The 22,189-nt window shown below is 37.9% G+C and overlaps 4 protein-coding genes and 1 non-coding gene across 5 annotated transcripts in view; 2 read left to right on the top strand and 3 right to left on the bottom strand.

Annotated features, from left to right (window-relative positions):
* The first annotated feature begins 213 nt into the window (after positions 1-213).
* LOC103505201 (craniofacial development protein 2-like) lies at positions 214-3,751 on the top strand. Its single transcript, XM_008469520.1, has 2 exons — positions 214-1,622; positions 3,697-3,751. Exons 1-2 carry the CDS (start codon positions 214-216, stop codon positions 3,749-3,751), a joined length of 1,464 nt encoding a protein of 487 aa, XP_008467742.1.
* Positions 3,752-8,265: 4,514 nt separating this feature from the next.
* LOC113465759 lies at positions 8,266-9,286 on the bottom strand. Its single transcript, XM_026820543.1, has 3 exons — positions 8,956-9,286; positions 8,662-8,885; positions 8,266-8,286 (listed from the first exon to the last, which is right to left on the bottom strand). Exons 1-3 carry the CDS (start codon positions 9,164-9,166, stop codon positions 8,266-8,268), a joined length of 456 nt encoding a protein of 151 aa, XP_026676344.1. The 5' UTR covers positions 9,167-9,286.
* A 182-nt stretch (positions 9,287-9,468) lies between these two features.
* Positions 9,469-16,127, bottom strand: LOC103505195 (monofunctional chorismate mutase-like). Its single transcript, XM_008469512.3, has 3 exons — positions 16,017-16,127; positions 10,676-11,021; positions 9,469-9,914 (listed from the first exon to the last, which is right to left on the bottom strand). The coding sequence occupies exons 2-3, from the start codon at positions 10,997-10,999 to the stop codon at positions 9,651-9,653; spliced, it is 588 nt and encodes a 195-aa protein (XP_008467734.1). The 5' UTR covers positions 11,000-11,021; positions 16,017-16,127; the 3' UTR covers positions 9,469-9,650.
* Positions 16,128-16,408: 281 nt separating this feature from the next.
* Positions 16,409-16,480, top strand: Trnah-gug. The gene has a single exon. It is a non-coding gene; the product is annotated as a tRNA-His (tRNA).
* A 1,488-nt stretch (positions 16,481-17,968) lies between these two features.
* The window catches only part of LOC103505194 (E3 ubiquitin-protein ligase PPP1R11-like), an 8,360-nt gene continuing 4,139 nt past the window's right edge, over positions 17,969-22,189 (bottom strand). The window contains exon 3 of the mRNA XM_026820562.1: positions 17,969-18,160. Coding sequence (XP_026676363.1) covers positions 18,149-18,160 — 12 coding nt within the window. The 3' untranslated portion in view covers positions 17,969-18,148. The remainder of the gene's footprint in view (positions 18,161-22,189) is intronic.

Here is a 22,189-nt window from a genome sequence, read left to right as displayed (position 1 = left end):
GACCTACCTTTTTTGGTTAAATTAAGGTTTGTAGTGTTTGTACCTAAGTTACAAAAAATTGGAAGGTACCTAGGTAGGTAACTATTTTTCGTGGTTTGGATATTGGAAACTGTACATTTTGTAATCAATTGTAAATATTTTGAGCTTGTCTATATTTATAGTTTAAATAATACCTATAGTTTAAATAATATGTTTTCGGAATATTCTAATGGCATGACACCAAATATTTTGGCCTCGGATGAACTTTTGTTATGCGATTCAGAAGAAAACCGGCACTATCGACCCAATGTTAGTGTTAAAAACAAAGAAAACAATCAATACCGTTTTGCAACTTGGAATGTAAGGGGAATGAATCAACTCGGGAAGACGGAGAACATCGTGAATGAGATGAGAAATATGAAGATTGATATTTTAGGAATAAGTGAAACCTTTCTAAAGAATTCTGGAGATTACATCTCAGCCTTACCTGACAATGAAAAATATAGAGTGATTCACTCTGGAGGAGAAAAGAGTAGACGAGGAGTCGGATTCATTCTCAATGAGAGGACTATGAATATGGTAGAAACATCAATTTCAATATCGGAAAGAGTAATAGCTCTTAGAATCAAAGCGCAACCTGTCGACCTTTTTATAGTGGAATGTTATGCACCAACATCAGATGCATCAGATGATGACATTGAATCATTCTATGAAAGTATGAGAAAAGTTATTAAGATGAAGAAATCGAAAGAAGCTCTCATTCTAGCTGGCGATCTAAATGCAAAAGTTGGAAGTGAAAGAAGAGAAGATATAGTTGGGCCATACGGTATAGGAAACATCAATGAAAGAGGTGAAGAATTCATCAACTTCTGCAGAGAAAACGACCTAATAATCACTAATACTTGGTTTGAACAAAAAATGTCCTCACGTCACACCTGGATTTCACCAAATGGAAATGTAAAGAACAAAATCGATTATATATGCATAAATAGAAGATACAGAAATGCTATCACAAACTCAAAATCCAGACCAGGTGCTGATTGTGGCTCAGATCATGTCCCAGTTGTGATAAACCTAAAAATGAAACTAAAGAAAATCAAGAAAAAGTCAACTAAAGTGAAGTGGGACTTTCAAAAATGTAAACAGGCGTCCACCAAAGAGCAATTCTCCTCAGTCTTCATGGAAGAGTTGAATAAATACACCAATGAAAATAATGAACAACAAAACAACAACGATAAATGGATTGATTGCAAGAAAGCATTGCTACAAGCAGCCGAAACACAAATAGGAAAAGCTCGATCAACATCTAAGAAAAAATGGATGACACAAGAGATCCTGGATGAAATGGAAATTAGGAAAAGGCTGAAATCAAACTCGCTTCTAGGAGAGGAACAGATGAAGAAATACAAAGATGTCAAAGCAAAGATCCAAAGATTGTGTAGAAAAGCCAAAGATGATTTTTTAAATAGCGAATGTAAAGAAGCAGAAGAGCTTGAAGACAAAAATTCGAACAAATTCCATGCTAAAATAAAGAGTCTGACAAAAACTGATAACAAAGTGTCTGAATTCATTCTTGGAGAAAATGGAGAAGAGCTATATGAAGGAGAAGACATGTTAGCCCGATGGAAACAATACTGTGAAAAGCTTTATCAAGACAACATAATGGGACTTTTTAGTCTTAGCCGACAGTATAAATAAGGTATATTAAATAAATAAAATAAATAAAATTACTTTTCGTTCCTCCGCCACTGGTCTCCTCATTTTAATTCGTAACTTATTGGATTATCCCCAATAGAGGAGCTCCCAGCTATTTAGGTAGTCAATGGGTGATGCTATAAAATAATGCCCATTATAGGTACCTTAATGGCTCGTTAATATCGCACGCTGAGATTTAATTAGTCCTCCTGTGTCAACTTTGACCCCTGGAGGAGAAGAAGGGTTAAGTGGTAAGGCCTTCACCTTACAATGACAACAATGTTGGAGATGAGATGAAATTAACGTGTTTATAGTAAATGTTTGGTTATCATAACATGTCTTAATTAAAAGTAAATAATATTTTTAATTTGAATTGCTTAACAAATTACCAGTCCAAGCATGTGAGAGGAGGTTGAGAACAAAAAATTGAGTAGGAATTAAAAGATTGATTGAGCTTGAACCTTAAATCTTAAACTACCTATTAAGATCGAACGAGATAGTTACTCATTTTAATTTGGTTCGGAACGCTAACTGCTCTAACTGAGAGCAGAAGTTAAAGCTGCTTTTTTTTTTCTTTTTTTTTTAAGTGATAAATGTAATACAACTTCTGGAATTCTTCGAAACTCCGGTCTATAATCTCATATTCTCTAGTATGAGCTAGGCCGCGGGTTCGATTTTCGCCGTGGCAGATGTTATCCTAAACAGAACGTTCGTTCTCGGAACGGCTGGCTTTCTCCTATCCTGTCCCTCTTCTCTTTGCTTTCGGGACGCTTCTCCTCTTTCCTTTCCTTTCTTTTCAATTCTTAATTTTAACAAAATTTGGACTGTGTCTGGAAATTTTTTTTTCCTCGAAACCCCTTCGAACTGCCAACACATCATCCATCCCATCCCTTGCCAAAAAGACACCCAAAGTCATATTCTAGTATGAGCTAGGCCGCAGGTTCGATTTTCGCCGTGGCGGATGTTATCCTAAACAGAACGTTCGTTCTCGGAACGGCTGGCTTTCTCCTATCCTGTCCTTCTTCTCTTTGCTTTCGGGACGCTTCTCCTCTTTCCTTTCTTCTCAATTCTTAATTTTAACAAAATTTGGACTGTGTCTGGAAAATTTTTTTCCTCGAAACCCCTTCGAACTGCCAACACATCATCCATCCCATCCCTTGCCAAAAAGACACCCAAAGTTCCATGCCTGAAGGCTCTGGGACACCCAACCTTCCACGCCTGAGGGACACCTTGTTAAGAGAACGTCTACTGGAAGCAACGGAGGCAAAATAATAATAATAATAATAATAAAACGCTAAATTAATTAAAAAAATCTCGACCGTCTGCCTGTCATATTGGAGGCACGCCTACCTCGTAAATTACTGGAGATCCCGAGAGACTCAAATTAACTTTTCATGAACATCACATCGTATTAAATGATGCTAACTTCGTATTAGATGATGCTAGGTACTGGAGATCCCGAGAGACTCAAATTAACTTTTCATGAACATCACATCGTATTAAATGATGCTAACTTCGTATTAGATGATGCTAACTTCGTATTAAATGATGCTAAATATTAATTACCTAGTGAGGTAGCCAGGGAGATTGATGGCAAATGGTATCTCCAATGGAGATCTGCGATTTTCCATTTTAGAGGAAAATGTCGATTTTTTTTTCCATTAGGTACTTGTTTTTTAAGGCAGCCCTTTTTTGCATTTCAGGAACCGTCCTTTAACAGATAAGGTCATATCGGGCTTTGAGGTCTCTCATTTAATGATGCTAACTTCGTATTAGATGATGCTAAATATTAATTGTGTGGTAGCCAGGGAGATTGATGGCAAATGGTATCTCCAATGGAGATCTGCGATTTTCCATTTTAGAGAAAAATGTCGATTTTTTTTCCATTACTTGTTTTTTAAGGCAGCCCTTTTTTGCATTTCAGGAACCGTCCTTTAACAGATAAGGTCATATCGGGCTTTGAGGTCTCTCATTTAGGCTATGATTTTACCTTTTTAATCAGTTCCTGACAGAAGCCCGCAGATCCCCAGACAATCACCCGTTTAGAAGACTTGGGGACACCTGTGTTAACCCTTAATTGATAAGGTGGGGTTTGCCAGAAGCCAGAATGAACTAAATCGCACCTGAGATTAAGAAAAAACAATCCACCAACAGGGGGTTAAATATTACACCCCATTATCGTGAATATTTTATTTTCACATTTTTTACACTAATAAAATTTTATTTAACACCCACGTGTTGTTTCAAACTTGAAGGAATTCCACAGTGATTTCTACATTATAATAATATCTACCGAGGTACCTTTATTAATTTTCGTATAATCTATTAAAGACATCTTCTACCTGCACAATGAAAAATGAAACAAATCATGAGAAGGATTAATAAAAATCCAATTAACATCATAAATATTTCCTCTTCAGTCCTGAGAGTCCTTGAATGAAGGACTGAGCAAGTTCGAGTAAGATACGAGCAGTAGCAAATCAAATCATGAATTATCCTCTAAACAGTCTAAAGTCTAAACTACACTAAAGGCCCAAGGACTTTTTGGGTTTGTGGGCTTATAGGTCCAATGTACTAACATGTCCAAAATTTTGGACATGTTTGTAAGTTGTTCCAATATGTTGGACATTTTTTAGTTGTTCCAATATGTACGTAAAGTGTTCAGAATATATCTACATTTTATGCTGGGCTTTTTAGTAGGACTACAAAAGAAATTTCCAAAATTTTGGACACTCGGCCTTGCGGTAAAGCAGCACATTTTCACAACTTTAGTGAATATCCCAGCATTACTAAGTAAAAATGTAAATGCAGTTTCTTTGTGTTATTATGTCACAACTTTGGTGCTCACTGCAGCATTGTAGGATTTTTCCAATATCTCAAGCGCCCGCATAAATCACCTTGTCATCGCAGTTATAAGGTGGTAAATATTGGTATTGTACGTCTGTGGTCCGCTGGATGCTGGCCCATTTCACTTGGTTCTAATTCTAATACTCGGGTTTATCAACTCGGTATTGAGATGAAACGAGGATTTCCTCAGGCTAGTTGAGGACAATGTGAGTGGTCGGCTAGCTTGTGGTAAAATGGAGGATAAAACCTTCGTCACCAAAGACCAGATTACAGTGATGTCAATCCTCTATAAAACTACCTTACTTCTAGGTACTTCCTTACTTACTGCCGGGTACTGACCAGACCGCGAGAGCCCAAGACCTCCATGAACCAGCTTTCTCCAAAGTTGCACCATTCAAGAAACCTATCAAACTATCAATGGCATTCTTCTGATTTTTCTTGACGCGTCTCGGAAATTAAGATAGTATCTTGAACGTGCAAACAACAGTGATGTCAATCCTCTATAAAACTACCTTACTTCTAGGTACTTCCTTACTTACTGCCGGGTTCTGACCAGACCGTGAGAGCCCAAGACCTCCATGAACCAGCTTTCTCCAAAGTTGCACCATCCAAGAAACCTATCAAACTATCAATGGCATTCTTCTGATTTTTCTTGACGCGTCTCGGAAATTAAGATAGTATCTTGAACGTGCAAACATTACCAATTCTCCTCATTCACCACATATTTCTTTCACTTGTTGATTAACAATTCTATGCATACTTGAGTAGACTTGAAAAAGAAGTTTTTTATTTATTATTTTTTTTCTCTCTCTCCTTTATTCAAAACTAGATTAATGTGCCACCCTGAAATCCGAAAATGATTTATAGAAGTCAAATGTAAAAATAATTGATCTTGAAAAAAGGGAATATAATAGGGGGTAGGTTAGGCACCTACCTACTTTAAATAAATAAAATGGAGATGCTTTTCCTGATCAACGGACATCGTCCGGCTATTTTAAGTTGAACGAAAATAAATGCATAAATTGTATTCGTACAATTAAAAGGAATTCGAAATTAATTTGGTACGAATTCTTTTCGTTTAAATTAATTGTCCATTTCTAAAAGTTCATTAGCTCTTTGTTCCGTCAATTAATTCGGAGGACTAGGTACCTATTTGTTTATTTATGACTTAATTTTTAGACAAGGAATATAGATATTAGATAGTTAAAGTTAAACCTATGTATAGAAACGAATAAAACATTAGGTAGATATAAAACATATGGAACATTGGAACAATCTATCCTTAGGGCATGGTTAAGTCATGATCATGATGATCAAGGACCGTCACCTTGGTAAGTCTACACTGAAAAAAAAGCCATTTCCCTTTCACAATGCAACTTGATTTGTAAAATGAGGATTTTTTCAGTGTAGATCCAGAGTTACCTTTCAAATGCCTTAAAGCAATCACCCTAGCTAGGGCTGATTGAGAGGCTGACGAAAAATGCCGACCCCGTCTGTACACTGGAAAAGGCGAAGAAGAAGACACTTGTGTTGTCCAAAGTGGAATGTAAAAGTAGGTACTCGTAATGTATTTACGTATTTTATTTCGGCGAAAGCTAAAGCCGCTACAACAACAACACCAACAATGTATTTACGTATAATTACTAATGTGAAATCTCCTGTAAAATCTTTGGACGCATTCCATATCAGACGGACAAGATAGAGGTAAGAATGAAAGAAACTCCACCACTATATATACGGGACGTCTCAAAGATTGTTTTCCAATTAGAAAGTTTAATTTGATTATAACATTTAGCATGTTTAATCCTGGGAGGTCGTCAATCATCGTACATCTTCGGGTTTCGTTTAATGCTGTCAATTCTCGTGCCTCATTTGGACATTACCCTTGAAGTCTTGCTTGAGATGGGGAATGTTCGAAAGACTTCCTCAGCTGAATTTTCCTCCATTCCTTTATCTTTTCTCTAAGATTTCAACCAAGAAGATATTACAATTAGGCACTTCGCAAAATGCCATGATTGAAACTATTAGTCATTCCTTTATAGCTGAAGAACTTTCAAAATCTCTTTGATTTAACCTCGTGTATGTCTGGGCCAATGGAGAGGTCCTTTTCTGAGTAAATTCTTCAGCTCACTGAACTAATAGTCAATGTTGAACCGATGAACCCATTCTTACCTGAAGAAAACCCTAGTGTCTACAACTCTACACCATCGAACCAGATTGGAAAAGTACCAAAGCCATTCTGTCAGTGTGAACAGCAGGAAGACAAGTGTAGAAGAAGTGATTTAAGAAAGAACACACACCACAGAGATGATATTAGATGAGTTGATCAGGAATATGATTATTATTAGCCGAAGACACAACGGGTGCTCAGTAATTACTGGACCCTTGGATCAAATAGAAATACCTCCTCTGTAAATACTCATGGTAGTAGGAAGTGAATTGTAGAACAGGCTTGTCCAACCCACGGCTCATTTTTGCGGCCCGCGAAGGCCCGCCTAAAAAAATTGAACGAAAAGGGGGAATAACAGTAAATATACTAAATAAAATAATTAATGCATGAAAATTTTCAAATTTATAAAAATTATCCCAGTTTACCTTCAGAGTTACCTTTCAAATGCCTGGTAGCCATGACTTGAACCCAAGTCCTCCTGATTGCCAGACGAGAGTCTTGTATTAGACCACTGACGCTGGTCTCATGGATACAGATACATGTGGGTTTTGGGCAGAAATTTACATAGCACCTAGTTAGACCGTCATTTACTTAGGTAAATAGCTACACAGTTGATTTTACGTATGTAAATAGCTGGACAGTTATTTACTTTAGGTAAATAGTTTGTTTAAGTTAATTGCTTGGATTAAACATCGCCCATGCTCACTGATAGAGATTAGAGATTGATTAGTCCATGACGGTTTAATGGGTATTAATATTTTGACTCATAAATACACAATTTATTGATAACCATCACAGAGCTATTACCATCCGAACCAGAGGTGTTAACTTTGATTAAATTTAAATTAGAAGTCATAGGACGTTAGGTAGCTATCTATTGGGACTTACAGGGTGGACCAAAAGTTGGAATTGAAATAAAGAAAAGAGGTTTGATATGGGGAACTGTAACTACTAAGGTTTTATCGTCCCGAGAGCGAAGAGAGAAGGAAGACAAGATTAGGAGAAAGTCAGCTGTTCTGAGAACGAACCTTATCTGTTTAGGTTAAAATCCGACCCGGGCGGGAATCGAACCTGCGACCTATCGCTTAAAGGGTAGAAGTGTTACCCTTCAAGCTAAATGTGCTTTCAGAAAAAAAAGTTCAATAAAATTGGAATGTTGGACGTTTCACTTGAAGGATTTCCGGTTTTCAAGATCATTTTTAAATTCGATCATTTTCAGAACTCGTTGATGATTCACACGGTATGAAAAAAAATCCAGTAGGTAGTCATTACATGGTTTGCTCGCACTTTATAGTTCAAATCGGTCTAATCTTGATGCAATTTGGATAAAAAAACCGATCCATAAAATGTGTAGTTAAGCTGGATAATAGCTTATAGCTATTGAGATCCCAAGTGCATAACTATTAAATTAAACTTAAACTAAATTAAACTAAAACCTGATTCCAAATGGAGCACAACAACCTGAATGAAACTAAGTTACCTAGTAGGTAGAGGCACTAAGGTAGGTAGGAAGGTACGTACACGTACATAAATAGGTAGGTAAAAATCTAAACCTACATAACTATAAGTTGGGCCTAAACCTTGACTTTTATAATCTGTGGTAAAGCTGAGAGCCTCCTCACATTTTTGAGGATGTGTCCATTCCTATTAGACCGGCCGGCCCTCGATGTTGACTGAACCGTCCACACTGCCTCAACAACATAATTATGTAGATTCACCTCGTCCATGGACTATGTTTGGACACAGCTCAATCCTCCTTTACCTACTATTTCTGTCAACTCTATAAATTTTCTTTTCACTCTGGTATTAATGTCGCCACTGGTCGCTTCTCGAAGTAACTACTCAATAGATCAGTTGCGCTTACTTGGGTGATGTTTCAAAGTCATAGAGGAGGAAAAATGAGGACCAACGGAACTTTTCTTTTTCTTCTACGACTTCTAGATACCGAGATAAATCGATTTAAAAAATACCGGTAAATCCCTATCCTTATCAAGGGATGATTTCCACAACAATGTATCTTCTTTAATTCGCCTTAGTTTGTTATTGATCACGTTATTTTTCCAGTGGTGATCCCATTCACTTAGTAGCTTCTTTTTAATCGCGGATTTCAAATCTTCACTGGTCATTAAACTGAGCAATGGTGCATTCTGCGAGTTCTTCGCCAACTCATCCACCTGAACATTACCAGCAATACCTAGATGACTTGGTATCCATAGGCTGCGAGTTCTTCGCCAACTCATCCACCTGAACATTACCAGCAATACCTAGATGACTTGGTATCCATAGGAACTTTACAGTTATGTTTAATATTTTTAGTTCATTAATTTTAACCAGGATGTTATTCACCAAATGGTTAGGTGACATGATGTTCTTTAAGGCGAGCAGGGAACTTTTTGAATCGGTACAGATGAAGACGGAATCGCGGAAAATATATTCGGGTCTAGATCTTGTGTTACAAATATGTGAGAGCAACATGAAAATTGCTAAAAGCTCTGATGAAAACACACTGTTTTCATTATACAACTTGAATACTTGGGATTCAGTCTCTGTAATATAGGCACATCCACTATTCGCTGCAGTTTTTGACCCATCTGTGTAACACACTGGTAATGTCGCCACTGGTCGCTACTCGAAGTAGCTACTCAATTGTCACCTCGTTTCCAAGCACAAGGACGAAAAAACTTCGGCTCTGCCAAAAATTGAACCAGACCCCTCCGGGTGTGAAAGGGGAAAGCCTAATAGTCGATTGTTGATCGAACATTAAATAAAAATAAATCTTTAAATGAAAGAATTGAGTTATTTTAAATCAGCGATTTTGTATTTGGTTTGTCTGAATGTAGCTTTTTTTTTAGTTCTGAAAATTTCCGCTCCGACCGGGATTCGAACTCTGTATGTACTTAGCTATTTCTGTTGGTAAAAGACCCTACCACATGCCACATGACAGTTCAGTATGTTTTTTCTAATGGAGACCCAAGTTTGGATTCGTAGTGCATATCGGGGGGGACAGGCACGTTTCTATGAATAGGGTAGTGGCCCTTAGGAAGGCCGTTTTAAAGTAGTCGCTCTGGGCCGGGTCCACCTGTTTGGAGATGGCTTCCAGACACCCCTCACGGGTTTTGTACAAGTCTCCGAGTTCAGTGACCGCCGGTTTGACCAGGGGCAGGATCTTGTTGTCCAGGGCCGTGATTTTCGTGCGGATTTCGGCCAGATCAGGGGTGGGATTCTGAAAACGGTACAACAGACAGCCGTCAAAATATGTTAGGGAACTGAACCATTAGTAATGTCTAAGATTAAGGAATTTGACATGAAATCACTAAAAACTAAATTGATTAGCCACTTTAGACAGCCTAGTTATTTTATTTATTTATTATTATTTTTTTAAGAGGTTTGACAGAGGGAACTGTAACTGCTATGGTCTTATCGTCCCGAAATCGAAGAGAGAAGGAAGACAGGGTAGGAGAAAGCCAGCCGTTCCGAGAACGAATATTATCCCATCAGGATAAAATCCGCCCTGGGCGGGAATCGAACCCGCGGCCTAGCGCTTACAAGGCAGACGCACTACCAACTAAGCTAACTAGGCTGGCTAGACAGCCTAGTTAGCTTTGAGGGTTGTTCTCGGAACAGCTGGGTTGTTCTCGGAACAGCTGGGTTGTTCTTCTCCTGTCCTCCTTCTGTCTTCGATTTTGGGACGATAAAGCGTCCGATGTTACCTAATACCTACATATATAGGTAGAGTTCCCTAAAATAATAATATTATGTAGGTAATTTTTTATTCCATTTTTTATTGATTTATATTTTATATTTATATAGTTAAGTAAACTATCTGTTGTAATAATATCCTTCTTAGAAGCATTGTGTCTTAGGAAGGATCCTCTTGTATTTGTATTTATTTGTTATTGTCAAATAAAGAAAATAAAACATTAAACATTAAAAATAATCTAATAATAAAATGCCTAATAAATAATACCTAATAAAATAACTTACACGATTGAAAGTGACCGCATTCCGAACAACAGCATTATACTGGATCACTTTATTGGCCTCCATCTGTGCCTTGTAGAACGTCTGTACGGCCTCCTTGGTCAGGCCATACGTTGTCCCTTGCGATGTCACATTGGCCAGAATATCGGCCTCCCGAGGTAAATCTTCGATGACCTTGCATGTCTTCAGTTTAGCGGCGGCCACATCGGAGGCCAAATTCAAGCGGTCCTTAATGAGAGAGAATATTTCGTCCAGTTTGGAGGTTGCGGATGACTCATGAGGCTGAAAGGCCACTAGGAGGGTGAAGGTTAGTATGAAGTACCTCATTGTTGCGGTGGATCAGAAAGTGCTGTTTGGGGAAGAAAGAAATGTTTTCTCTAAAAAGTAGACGAAACTCGAGTCGGTGAAGAAAACACAAGTATCCAATAATAATATAAACGGTAAGATTAGAGCAAGGGTTGAATTTTGAATGCGAAGGGCATCCACTTGTAAATCTTTAGTAGCCGAAACCAAATGTCAGCTTAAAGCAATCACCCTAGCTATAGGGCTGATTGAGAGGCTGACGAAAAATGCCGACCCCGTCTGTATACGGGAAAAGGCGAGGAAAAAGAAGAAGAAGAAGAAGAAGAAGAAGAAGAAGAAGAAGAAGAAGAAGAAGAAGGAGGAGAAGAAGAAGATACTTGTGTTGTCCAAAGTGGAATGTAAAAGTACCTACTCGTAATGTATTTACGTATAATTACTAATGTGAAATCTCCTGCAAAATCTTTGGACGCATTCCATATCAGACGGACAAGATAGAGGTAAGAATGAAAGAAACTCCACCTCACTGATAGAGATTAGAGATTGATTAGTCCATGACGGTTTAATGGGTATTAATATTTTGACTCGTAATTACACAATTTATTGATAACCATCAGAGCTATTACCATCCGAACCAGAGGTGTTAACTTTGATTAAATTTAAATTAGAAGTCATAGGACGTTAGGTAGCTATCGGGACCTTACAGGGTGGACCAAAAGTCGGAATTAAAATAAAAAAAAAATAAAAAGATATGAAAAAGTCGGAATTAAAATGAAAAAAAAGTTCCCCATTGATATGGGGAACTGTAACTACTAAGGTTTTATCGTCCCGAGAGCGAAGAGAGAAGGAAGACAAGATTAGGAGAAAGTCAGCTGTTCTGAGAACGAACCTTATCTGTTTAGGATAAAATCCGACCCGGGCGAGAATCGAACCTGCAACCTATCGCTTACAGGGTAGAAGCGTTACCCTTCAAGCTAAATGTGCTTTCAGAAAAAAAAAAGTTCAATAAAATTGGAATGTTGGACGTTTCACTTGAAGGATTTCCGGTTTCCAAGATCATTTTTAAATTCGATCATTTCAGAACTCGCTGATGATTCACACGGTATGAAATAAAATCCAGTAGGTAGTCATTACATGGTTTGCTCGCACTTTAGAGTTCAAATCGGTCTAATCTTGATGCAATTTGGATAAAAAAAAAACCGATCCATAAAATGTGTAGTTAAGCTGGATAATAGCTTATAGCTATTGAGATCCCAAGTGCATAACTATTAAATTAAACTAGAAATAAAACCGGCGGTGGAACACTCATTTTTAAAAAAAAAGACACTTGTGTTGTCCAAAGTGGAATGTAAAAGTAGGTACTCGTAATGTATTTACGTATATAATTACTAATGTGAAATCTCCTGCAAAATCTTTGGACGCATTCCATTTCAGACGGACAAGATAGAGGTAAGAATGAAAGAAACTCCTCCACCACTATACGGACGTCTCAAAGATTGTTTTCCAATTAGAAAGTTTAATTTGATTATCTTGGTAACATTTAGCATGTTTAATCCTGGGAGGTCGTCAATCATCGTACATCTTCGGGTTTCGTTTAATGCTGTCAATTCTCGTGCCTCATTTGGACATTACCCTTGAAGCCTTGCTTGAGATGGGGAATGTTCGAAAGACTTCCTCAACTGAATTTCCTCCATTCCTTTATCTATTGGTCCAAATCTTGAAACTATTAGTCCAAATCCATTCCTTTATAGCTGAAGAACTTTCAAAATCTCTTTGATTTAACCTCGTGTATGTCTAGGCCAATGGAGAGGTCCTTTTCTGAGTAAATTCTTCAGCTCACTGAACTAATAGTCAATGTTAAACCGATGAACCCATTCTTACCTGAAGAAAACCCTAATGTCTACAACTCTACACCATCGAACCAGATTGGAAAAGTACCAAAGCTATTCTGTCAGTGTGAACAGCAGGAAGACAAGTGTAGAAGAAGTGATTTAAGAAAGAACACACACCACTGACCACAGAGTAGATGAGTTGATCAGGAATATGATTATTATTAGCCGAAGACACAACGGGTGCTCAGTAATTACTGGACCCTTGGATCAAATAGAAATACCTCCTCTGTAAATACTCTAGCCGAAGACAGAACGGGTGCTCAGTAATTACTGGACCCTGGGATCAAATAGAAATACCTCCTCTGTAAATACTCATGGTAGTAGGAAGTGAATTGTATAGAACATGGAAAAAGGCCTTCATGGGGTACTCAATACTCATATAGATAGGTACGACAGCAAAAAATCAAAGGTCCTATAGGTTTTGAACATGGTTGCCACTAGGGTTGCCAACCGTACGTTATTTCCCGGAACAATCCGTATTTTTGTCAAAAATCAAATGTTCCGCCGGAACACACCCTTGTTCCGGTTTTTTTCCAAATCTATGGAAAATACGGGAACTGACTAATAAACAGAAAAAATTAAAAAAAAAAGTTTAAAAAGAAAGGTAACGTACTAGTACGGATGTACTTATAGTATAACGTACAGCGTACAGGTGCATGCAGCATGATTCATAAATCTGGATCTCTAGGCCTCTTATAGTATAACGTACAGCGTACAGGTGCATGCAGCATGATTCATAAATCTGGATCTCTAAGCCTAGCTCGCTCTGGCTGAAAGCAGAGAATGTTTTTTTTTTTTGTTTTGTTTTGTTTTGCCTTTGTTCCGGGTAAAAATCGGGAAATCCGTATTTTTTCACCATTTCGCTAGTTTGTACCGTATATGCCGAAAAAAAAGTTGGCAACCCTAATCTAGATTTCCCCGTAATGGAGCAGTTGCAAATGGGTAAAAATTATTAATAAATGGTCGATTCCTATGTAAAAAGTTGTGAAAAATCCAAATCTGAGGTCATTAATCCACAGCTACGATCAATATTATCATCTCCACCTCTTGAAATGCACACAAAGTTGATAGGAACAAAGGAAACAAAATTATCCTGTAGGCAGGCACTACGAAGATGAGGGAAGTAAAAACGCTCAAATTGGTTACTCATCAAATAGTTGCTCAAAGAGCTTTGTCGAATTGTTATATGTAGCAATGTATTGCCTTAAGATAATGGCTCCGTCATGATTTTTCGATAACACATGAGGAGTAGTCCTACAAAGGATAACGTAGAATCCCTCGCGGGATTGAAAACTGCGGGATTGCAATCTATACCTCTAATCCACAGCTACGATCAATATTATCATCTCCGCCTAGGGTTGCCAACCGTACGTTATTTCCCGGAACAATCCGTATTTTTGTCAAAAATCAAATGTTCCGCCGGAACACACCTTTGTTGGAGAGATTAAGTAAGCAGAAAAAAGATGGAGAAGAAATTATTAAGACAGGTGGACAAACACCATAAAAAGCATTTTGCTAACAAAATGTATGACAAATTAATAATATAAATACAATAAAATTTTCATATACGTATAATATGACCACCAACAAAAATTCCCGATTCCATTTAAAGACCAAACGGAAAATGATATACGACACAACAAATAAATACAGACAATAGTCTTCTGGACAGTGAAGAATATAAAGCACATAATTATTATAAAAACCTCTCCTATAGGCTTTTGGTACCCCATTCCAATCCCTCCTGCTTCCTTTTACCCGATATGAAAATGGGATACATTTTCAAATGCATTTATTTCATGTGTGTGTGATTTAAATTAAACTGATGAGAGTTGAGAGCCACCTCCACCAAAATCTAAAGATTCCCTCCTGATATCCTCTGGGTGTGCAAGTTCTCATTCTGAGATCTGCCAGTCCAGCCACCAATAACATCCGTCACCCAGCCTGAAAATACCATGCAGAACGTTTCTTTACTTCGTTGAACGAATGAAAATGGGTGTTCCCAACGTGGTAGGGACGATGGTTTGCAATCGGCAATTGAAATTGAAATCGACCCAGGAATCCCAGGATATCATTTGCAACTGCTTCTTGCTAACTTGTTACCTCATACATAGGTACTCTCCGACTTCAGTAGAAGTTTTGCTCCAGCAAATTTGCTATCGCCAGCCTAGTTAGCTTGTGGTAGCGCTTCTGTCTTGTATGCGCTAGGTCATGGTTCCGATTCCCGCCCGGGGCGGTTTTATCCCAAAACAGGTAAGGTTCGTTCTCGGAACAGCTGGCTTTCTCTCCTATCCTGTCTTCCTCTCTTCGGTTTCTGGACGATAAGACCACAGTAGCTACAGCTACAGTTCCTTCTATCAAACCGCTTAAAAAAAAAAGATCCCCCAAAGTGACAAGACAAGTCTGAGGTCTTCTACTTCTTCCTCTTTTAATTTCAAATGATCTAATGAAGTCACAGACTCCTCGCAATATATTTGTCTCCTTGTCAACACTTATGATGCTAATATTTTGACATCTGTCTCCATTCTTCATCCCTTGTCTCCTATAGTCCCCTATAACCTCCTTCTTCTGATGAAGATATGAAGGTGTTGATGTGTTGAGAATCTGTATAGGTCTCTTCCCAATCTTCTTATTTCCCCCTCCTGTCTCATAATTACCCCTCTAATGTTACTAATTACCTCTGGGCTATGGGTTTAGCCCTGTAATGTTGTGGCGCTTATTTCCCCCTCCTGTCTCATAATTACCCCTCTAATGTTACTAATTACCTCTGGGCTATGGGTTTAGCCCTGTAATGTTGTGGCGCCCGCATAAATCACCTTGTCATCGCAGTTATAAGGTGGTAAATATTGGTATTGTACGTCTGTGGTCCGCTGGATGCTGGCCCATTTCACTTGGTTCTAATTCTAATACTCGGGTTTATCAACTCGGTATTGAGATGAAACGAGGATTTCCTCAGGCTAGTTGAGAACAATGTGAGTGGTCGGCTAGCTTGTGGTAAAATGGAGGATAAAACCTCCATTACCAAAGACCAGTGCCCTAAATCACCAAAGTATGGAAAAGTATTTACAATTCCATATTTCAATATGATTCGTCCAAATTCAAAATTCTGCTTTCTACAATAGGTAGGTATCTATACTTAACTGATAACTTACCTATTTTACACAGGTAGATTCACTACCTAAGTAGGTACGTGAAATTATTTTTATTATTATTATTATTTTTTTTGTAAATTTGTTACCTACTCAGCTAACAGTTTACTGGTCTACTGATTTCTCGTGTCAACATTATTTTTAATAGCGCGGTATGCCATTTGTTCAAACAGATAAACCCGTGGTAACATTACCACCTCATTTTTACCTACTGATAAGAAATCTTCCTCTCCGTACGCGTAAGGTAATATAAAAAACGCCTGCGATAAAAGATAACCATGCTTCACGCAAACATTAAAACATAATGCGCCTTCAACTACTAAGGATACTTCATGTAGTACTTTTGTACTGTTTGAAATTTTTAAATACAATTATTTTTCCCATCGGTATCAACAGCCGTGATCGTCTAGTGGTTAGGACCCTGCGTTGTGGCCGCAGTAACCCAGGTTCGAATCCTGGTCTCGGCATGATTTTTTATCCACATTCGTAACTTTTATGTCCCAAAAATGATTTTTTTTGTCCACATTTTTACCTACTTGATTTTTTACTTTCTATTTTTTCGTAATATTTAAATGAAATAAGAACAAATTGAAATAGGTAAATAAATAGATTTATTTTATGAGAGAGCCAGCTTTTGTTTTGGGCAAATCCTCTACTGTTTGAAATAAAGGCCTATGTTACAACATGAAATATTGATTTTTTTTTTAATTAAATTCATTATTTTATATTTATTTATTTTTCAGGAACTACATCTTCTATCATCCTATTGATATCAGAAAATATTTTTTTTAGAACTCTTCTTTAAAACACTGAATTTAAGAAGCTCTCTTTCATGATTTCAGAAATTGACAAGGGCCCATATTCCAGACATTGTTTTACTGGTATTGAGAATATTATTTTTGTCTTGAAGAACTCTTCTTTAAAACACTGAATTTAAAAAGCTCTCTTTCATGATTTCAGAAATTGACAAGGGCCCATATTCCAGACATTGTTTTACTGGTATTGAGAATATTATTTTTGTCTTGAAATAGATAAATACCCACATTTTATTTAGGTATTCATTTATTATTATTACTATTTTTATGTTTGAACTGGTATATCACATAGGTATAGGTAGCTAGTAGATAGGTACAGCTAAAAATGCAAAAAAGTATGGCATAGCTAAAGGAGATGAGGCACTATGTTTTGGCAGGTGAGTCTGCAAATTTCACTGTTATGAATAAATCATAATTTGCCATCACTAGAAAATAATTTAAGTATTTTAAGTAAAATAGAAATTTAAAATTTAGTTTTCTATCACTAGTAAGTAGTAAATGGAGGTTTAATTAAAAAAAAAGTAAAGTATCTTGCTATGTTGTCCATTTTCCCTTGTAACTGTTTGTAATTTTATTGTAAAATAAACAACTCTCTGGTTGTTTGATTGAGAAATGGAGGTTTAATTAAAAAAAAAAGTAAAGTATCTTGCTATGTTGTCCATTTTCCCTTGTAACTGTTTGTAATTTTATTGTAAAATAAACAACTCTCTGGTTGTAATATTCATACTAATAATAAAATTACAAACTACTATTAAAACCATCCCCACTATAGTCAAGCAATGTTGATCAATATTGATTGAAATTGACTAAAATAATAAATCACAATCAATTTTTTTTTTTCACACCACTAAAATACTTGGTGCCAGCTTAGTTAGCTTGGTTGGTGGCATGTCGCTGCCTTGTAAGTGCTAGGCCGCAAGTTTGATTCCCGCCCAGGGCGGATTTTATCCTGATGGGATAATGTTTGTTCTTGGAATGGCTGGCTTTCCTCCTATCCTGACTTCCTTCTCTCTTTGATTTCAGGACAATAAGACCCTAGCAGTTACAGTTCCCTTTGTCAAACCTCATAAAAAAAAAAAAAAAATACTTGGATTTTACAGACCTACTTTATATGGGTTCCATGCCATCATGACAACATTACCTGCCCATAGTGTAGAATTTGGTTTACAAACCTCTTTCAGTTTGAGATCACATCCTTTCCAATATATTTACATTATAAATAAGATTAATTGATTAGATTAATTAGTGTATTTCTGTTCTAGCTCTCTGAATAGAATGTGCATATCTTTAGATAGCCAGAGTTCAATCACTGGATATTGTTTATTGTGATGCCTCCAAAATGAAAAACTGAACGGGACGCCGGGACACCCCCTGAAATTCGGGACTGTCCCGGCCAATTCGGGACGTTTGGCAAGCCTAGGTATACCCAACGTGGTAGGGACGATGGTTTGCTATCGGCAATTGAAATTGAAATCGACCCAGGAATCCCAGGATATCATTTGCAACTGCTTCTTGCTAACTTGTTACCTCATAGGTACTCTCCAACTTCAGTAGTTTTGCTCCAGCAAATTTGCTATCGCCAGCCTTGTTAGCTTGGTTGCATGGTAGCGCTTCTGTCTTGTATGCGCTAGGTCATGTAAAAAAAAAAAAAATGTGAATGCAATTTCTTTGTGTTATTATGTCACAACTTTGGTGCTCACTGCAGCATTGTAGGATTTTTTCCCAATATCTCAATAATCCTATCTTCTCTACCATTGCACATGTGACATGTTTGGCAACAATGCCTATTTTTTTGCTGCCACATTGATCTGGACACACTCTAGTTAAACCTATGTATAGGTACGAATAAAACATTAGGTAGATATAAAACATATGGAACAATCTATCCTTAGGGCATGGTTAAGTGTTAAGTCATGATCATGATGATCAAGGACCGTCACCTTGGTAAGTCTACACTGAAAAAAAAAGCCATTTCCCTTTCACAATGCAACTTGATTTGTAAAATAAGGATTTTTTCAGTGTAGAGCCAGAGTTACCTTTCAAATGCCTGGTAGTCATGACTTGAACCCAAGTCCTTCTGATTGCCAGACGAGAGTCTTGTATTACACCACTGACGCTGGTCTCATGGATATATAAGTACAGATACATGTGGGTTTTGGGCAGAAATTTACATAGCACCTAGTTAGACCGTCATTTACTTAGGTAAATAGCTACACAGTTGATTTTACGTATGTAAATAGCTGGACAGTTATTTACTTTAGGTAAATAGTTTGTTTAAGTTAATTGCTTGGATTAAACATCGCCCATGCTCACTGATAGAGATTAGAGATTGATTAGTCCATGACGGTTTAATGGGTATTAATATTTTGACTCGTAATTACACAATTTATTGATAACCATCAGAGCTATTACCATCCGAACCAGAGGTGTTAACTTTGATTAAATTTAAATTAGAAGTCATAGGACGTTAGGTAGCTATCTATTGGGACTTACAGGGTGGACCAAAAGTTGGAATTGAAATAAAGAAAAGAGGTTTGATATGGGGAACTGTAACTACTAAGGTTTTATCGTCCCGAGAGCGAAGAGAGAAGGAAGACAAGATTAGGAGAAAGTCAGCTGTTCTGAGAACGAACCTTATCTGTTTAGGTTAAAATCCGACCCGGGCGGGAATCGAACCTGCGACCTATCGCTTAAAGGGTAGAAGTGTTACCCTTCAAGCTAAATGTGCTTTCAGAAAAAAAAAAGTTCAATAAAATTGGAATGTTGGACGTTTCACTTGAAGGATTTCCGGTTTTCAAGATCATTTTTAAATTCGATCATTTTCAGAACTCGTTGATGATTCACACGGTATGAAAAAAAATCCAGTAGGTAGTCATTACATGGTTTGCTCGCACTTTAGAGTTCAAATCGGTCTAATCTTGATGCAATTTGGATAAAAAAAAAACCGATCCATAAAATGTGTAGTTAAGCTGGATAATAGCTTATAGCTATTGAGATCCCAAGTGCATAACTATTAAATTAAACTTAAACTAAATTAAACTAAAACCTGATTCCAAATGGAGCACAACATCCTGAATGAAACTAAGTTACCTAGTATTAGGTAGAAGCACTAAGGTAGGTAGGAAGGTACGTACATAAATAGGTACCTAGGTAAAAATCTAAACTATAAGTTAGGCCTAAACCTTGACTTTTATTATCTGTGGTAAAGTTGAGAGCCTCCTCACATTTTTGAGGATGTGTCCATTCCTATTAGACCGGCCGGCCCTCGATCGATGTTGACTGAACCGTCCACACTGCCTCAACAACATAATAGATCAGTTGCGCTTATACTTGGGTGATGTTTCAAAGTCATAGAGGAGGAAAAATGAGGACCAACGGAATTTTTCTTTTTCTTCTACGACTTCTAGATACCGAGATAAATTGATTTAAAAAATACCGGTAAATCGTGAACTTTGACGTCACAGCATATGCTCCCGTAGGCAATGACGTCATAATTCATGACTTTCGCTTCGTTTGTTTGTGCGCAAGCGTTTCTGCGCAGTTTGACGTGAAATCTGACGTCACAACTCTTTGAACTTTTTCATTAGAACGGCAATTAAAAATTGAATTCTCGAACTTTTACAGTTTGTTACTTTTTAAGCTTTGCTCGAGACATTTGATGTGACGTCATTGCCTACGAGAGCGTATGCCGTGACGTCAAAGTTCACGATTTACCGGTATTTTTTAAATCGATTTATCTCGGGATCTAGAAGTCGTAGAAGAAAAAGAAAAATTCCGTTGGTCCTCATTTTTCCTGCTCTATGACTTTGAAACATCACCCAAGTAAGCGCAACTGTTCTATTATTGCAAATAAAACTGAAGAAAATTCCGATGAATCTAAAGTTGTGTGCACACATAGTCACATAGTCCACGGCCGTCGATCGACGAGGTAAATCTATGTTGTCGAGGCACAGCCGTCGACTAGCTTAATCGCTCGGGCTATGTTCACCTCGAACTGACGGAGTCGGGCAAAAACACTGTCGAACTTTCCAGTCATCCTGTAGCTTATAATGAATATGATGATGGACATTTTCAATTAGAAGAAAGAACGCTACTCAATTGTCACCTCGTTTCCAAGCACAAGGACGAAAAAACTTCGGCTCTGCCAAAAATTGAACCAGACCCCTCCGGGTGTGAAAGGGGAAAGCCTAATAGTCGATTGTTGATCGAACATTAAATAAAAATAAATCTTTAAATGAAAGAATTGAGTTATTTTAAATCAGCGATTTTGTATTTGGTTTGTCTGAATGTAGCTTTTTTTTTAGTTCTGAAAATTTCCGCTCCGACCGGGATTCGAACTCTGTATGTACTTAGCTATTTCTGTTGGTAAAAGACCCTACCACATGCCACATGACAGTTCAGTATGTTTTTTCTAATGGAGACCCAAGTTTGGATTCGTAGTGCATATCGGGGGGGACAGGCACGTTTCTATGAATAGGGTAGTGGCCCTTAGGAGGGCCGTTTTAAAGTAGTCACTCTGGGCCGGGTCCACCTGTTTGGAGATGGCTTCCAGACACCCCTCACGGGTTTTGTACAAGTCTCCGAGTTCAGTGACCGCCGGTTTGACCAGGGGCAGGATCTTGTTGTCCAGGGCCGTGATTTTCGTGCGGATTTCGGCCAGATCAGGGGTGGGATTCTGAGGTCGGTCTGTCTGTCTGTCTGTCTGTCCCCATAGAAGGACTTATCCAAACCTGGTTTTAATGGAGACCCAAGTTTGGATTCGTACTGCATATCGGGGGGGACAGGCAAGTTTCTATGAATAGGGTAGTGGCCCTTAGGAAGGCCGTTTTAAAGTAGTCGCTCTGGGCCGGGTCCACCTGTTTGGAGATGGCTTCCAGACACCCCTCACGGGTTTTGTATAAGTCTCCTAACTCAGAGACCGCCGGTTTGACCAGGGGCAGGATCTTGTTGTCCAGGGCCGTGATTTTCGTGCGGATTTCGGCCAGATCAGGGGTGGGATTCTGAAAACGGTACAACAGACAGCCGTCAAAATATGTTAGGGAACTGAACCATTAGAAATGTCTAAGAAAGGAATTTGACATGAAATCACTAAAAACTAAATTGATTAGCCACTTTAGACAGCCTATGTAGTTATTTATTTATTTATTATTATTTTTTTAAGAGGTTTGACAGAGGGAACTGTAACTGCTATGGTCTTATCGTCCCGAAATCGAAGAGAGAAGGAAGACAGGGTAGGAGAAAGCCAGCCGTTCCGAGAACGAATATTATCCCATCAGGATAAAATCCGCCCTGGGCGGGAATCGAACCCGCGGCCTAGCGCTTACAAGGCAGACGCACTACCAACTAAGCTAGCTAGGCTGG

Source organism: Diaphorina citri, unplaced genomic scaffold, assembly GCF_000475195.1.
Source record: "Diaphorina citri unplaced genomic scaffold, Diaci psyllid genome assembly version 1.1 scaffold156, whole genome shotgun sequence".
NCBI lineage: Eukaryota > Metazoa > Arthropoda > Insecta > Hemiptera > Psyllidae > Diaphorina > Diaphorina citri.
This window is presented reverse-complemented; position numbering and strand designations above follow the sequence as displayed.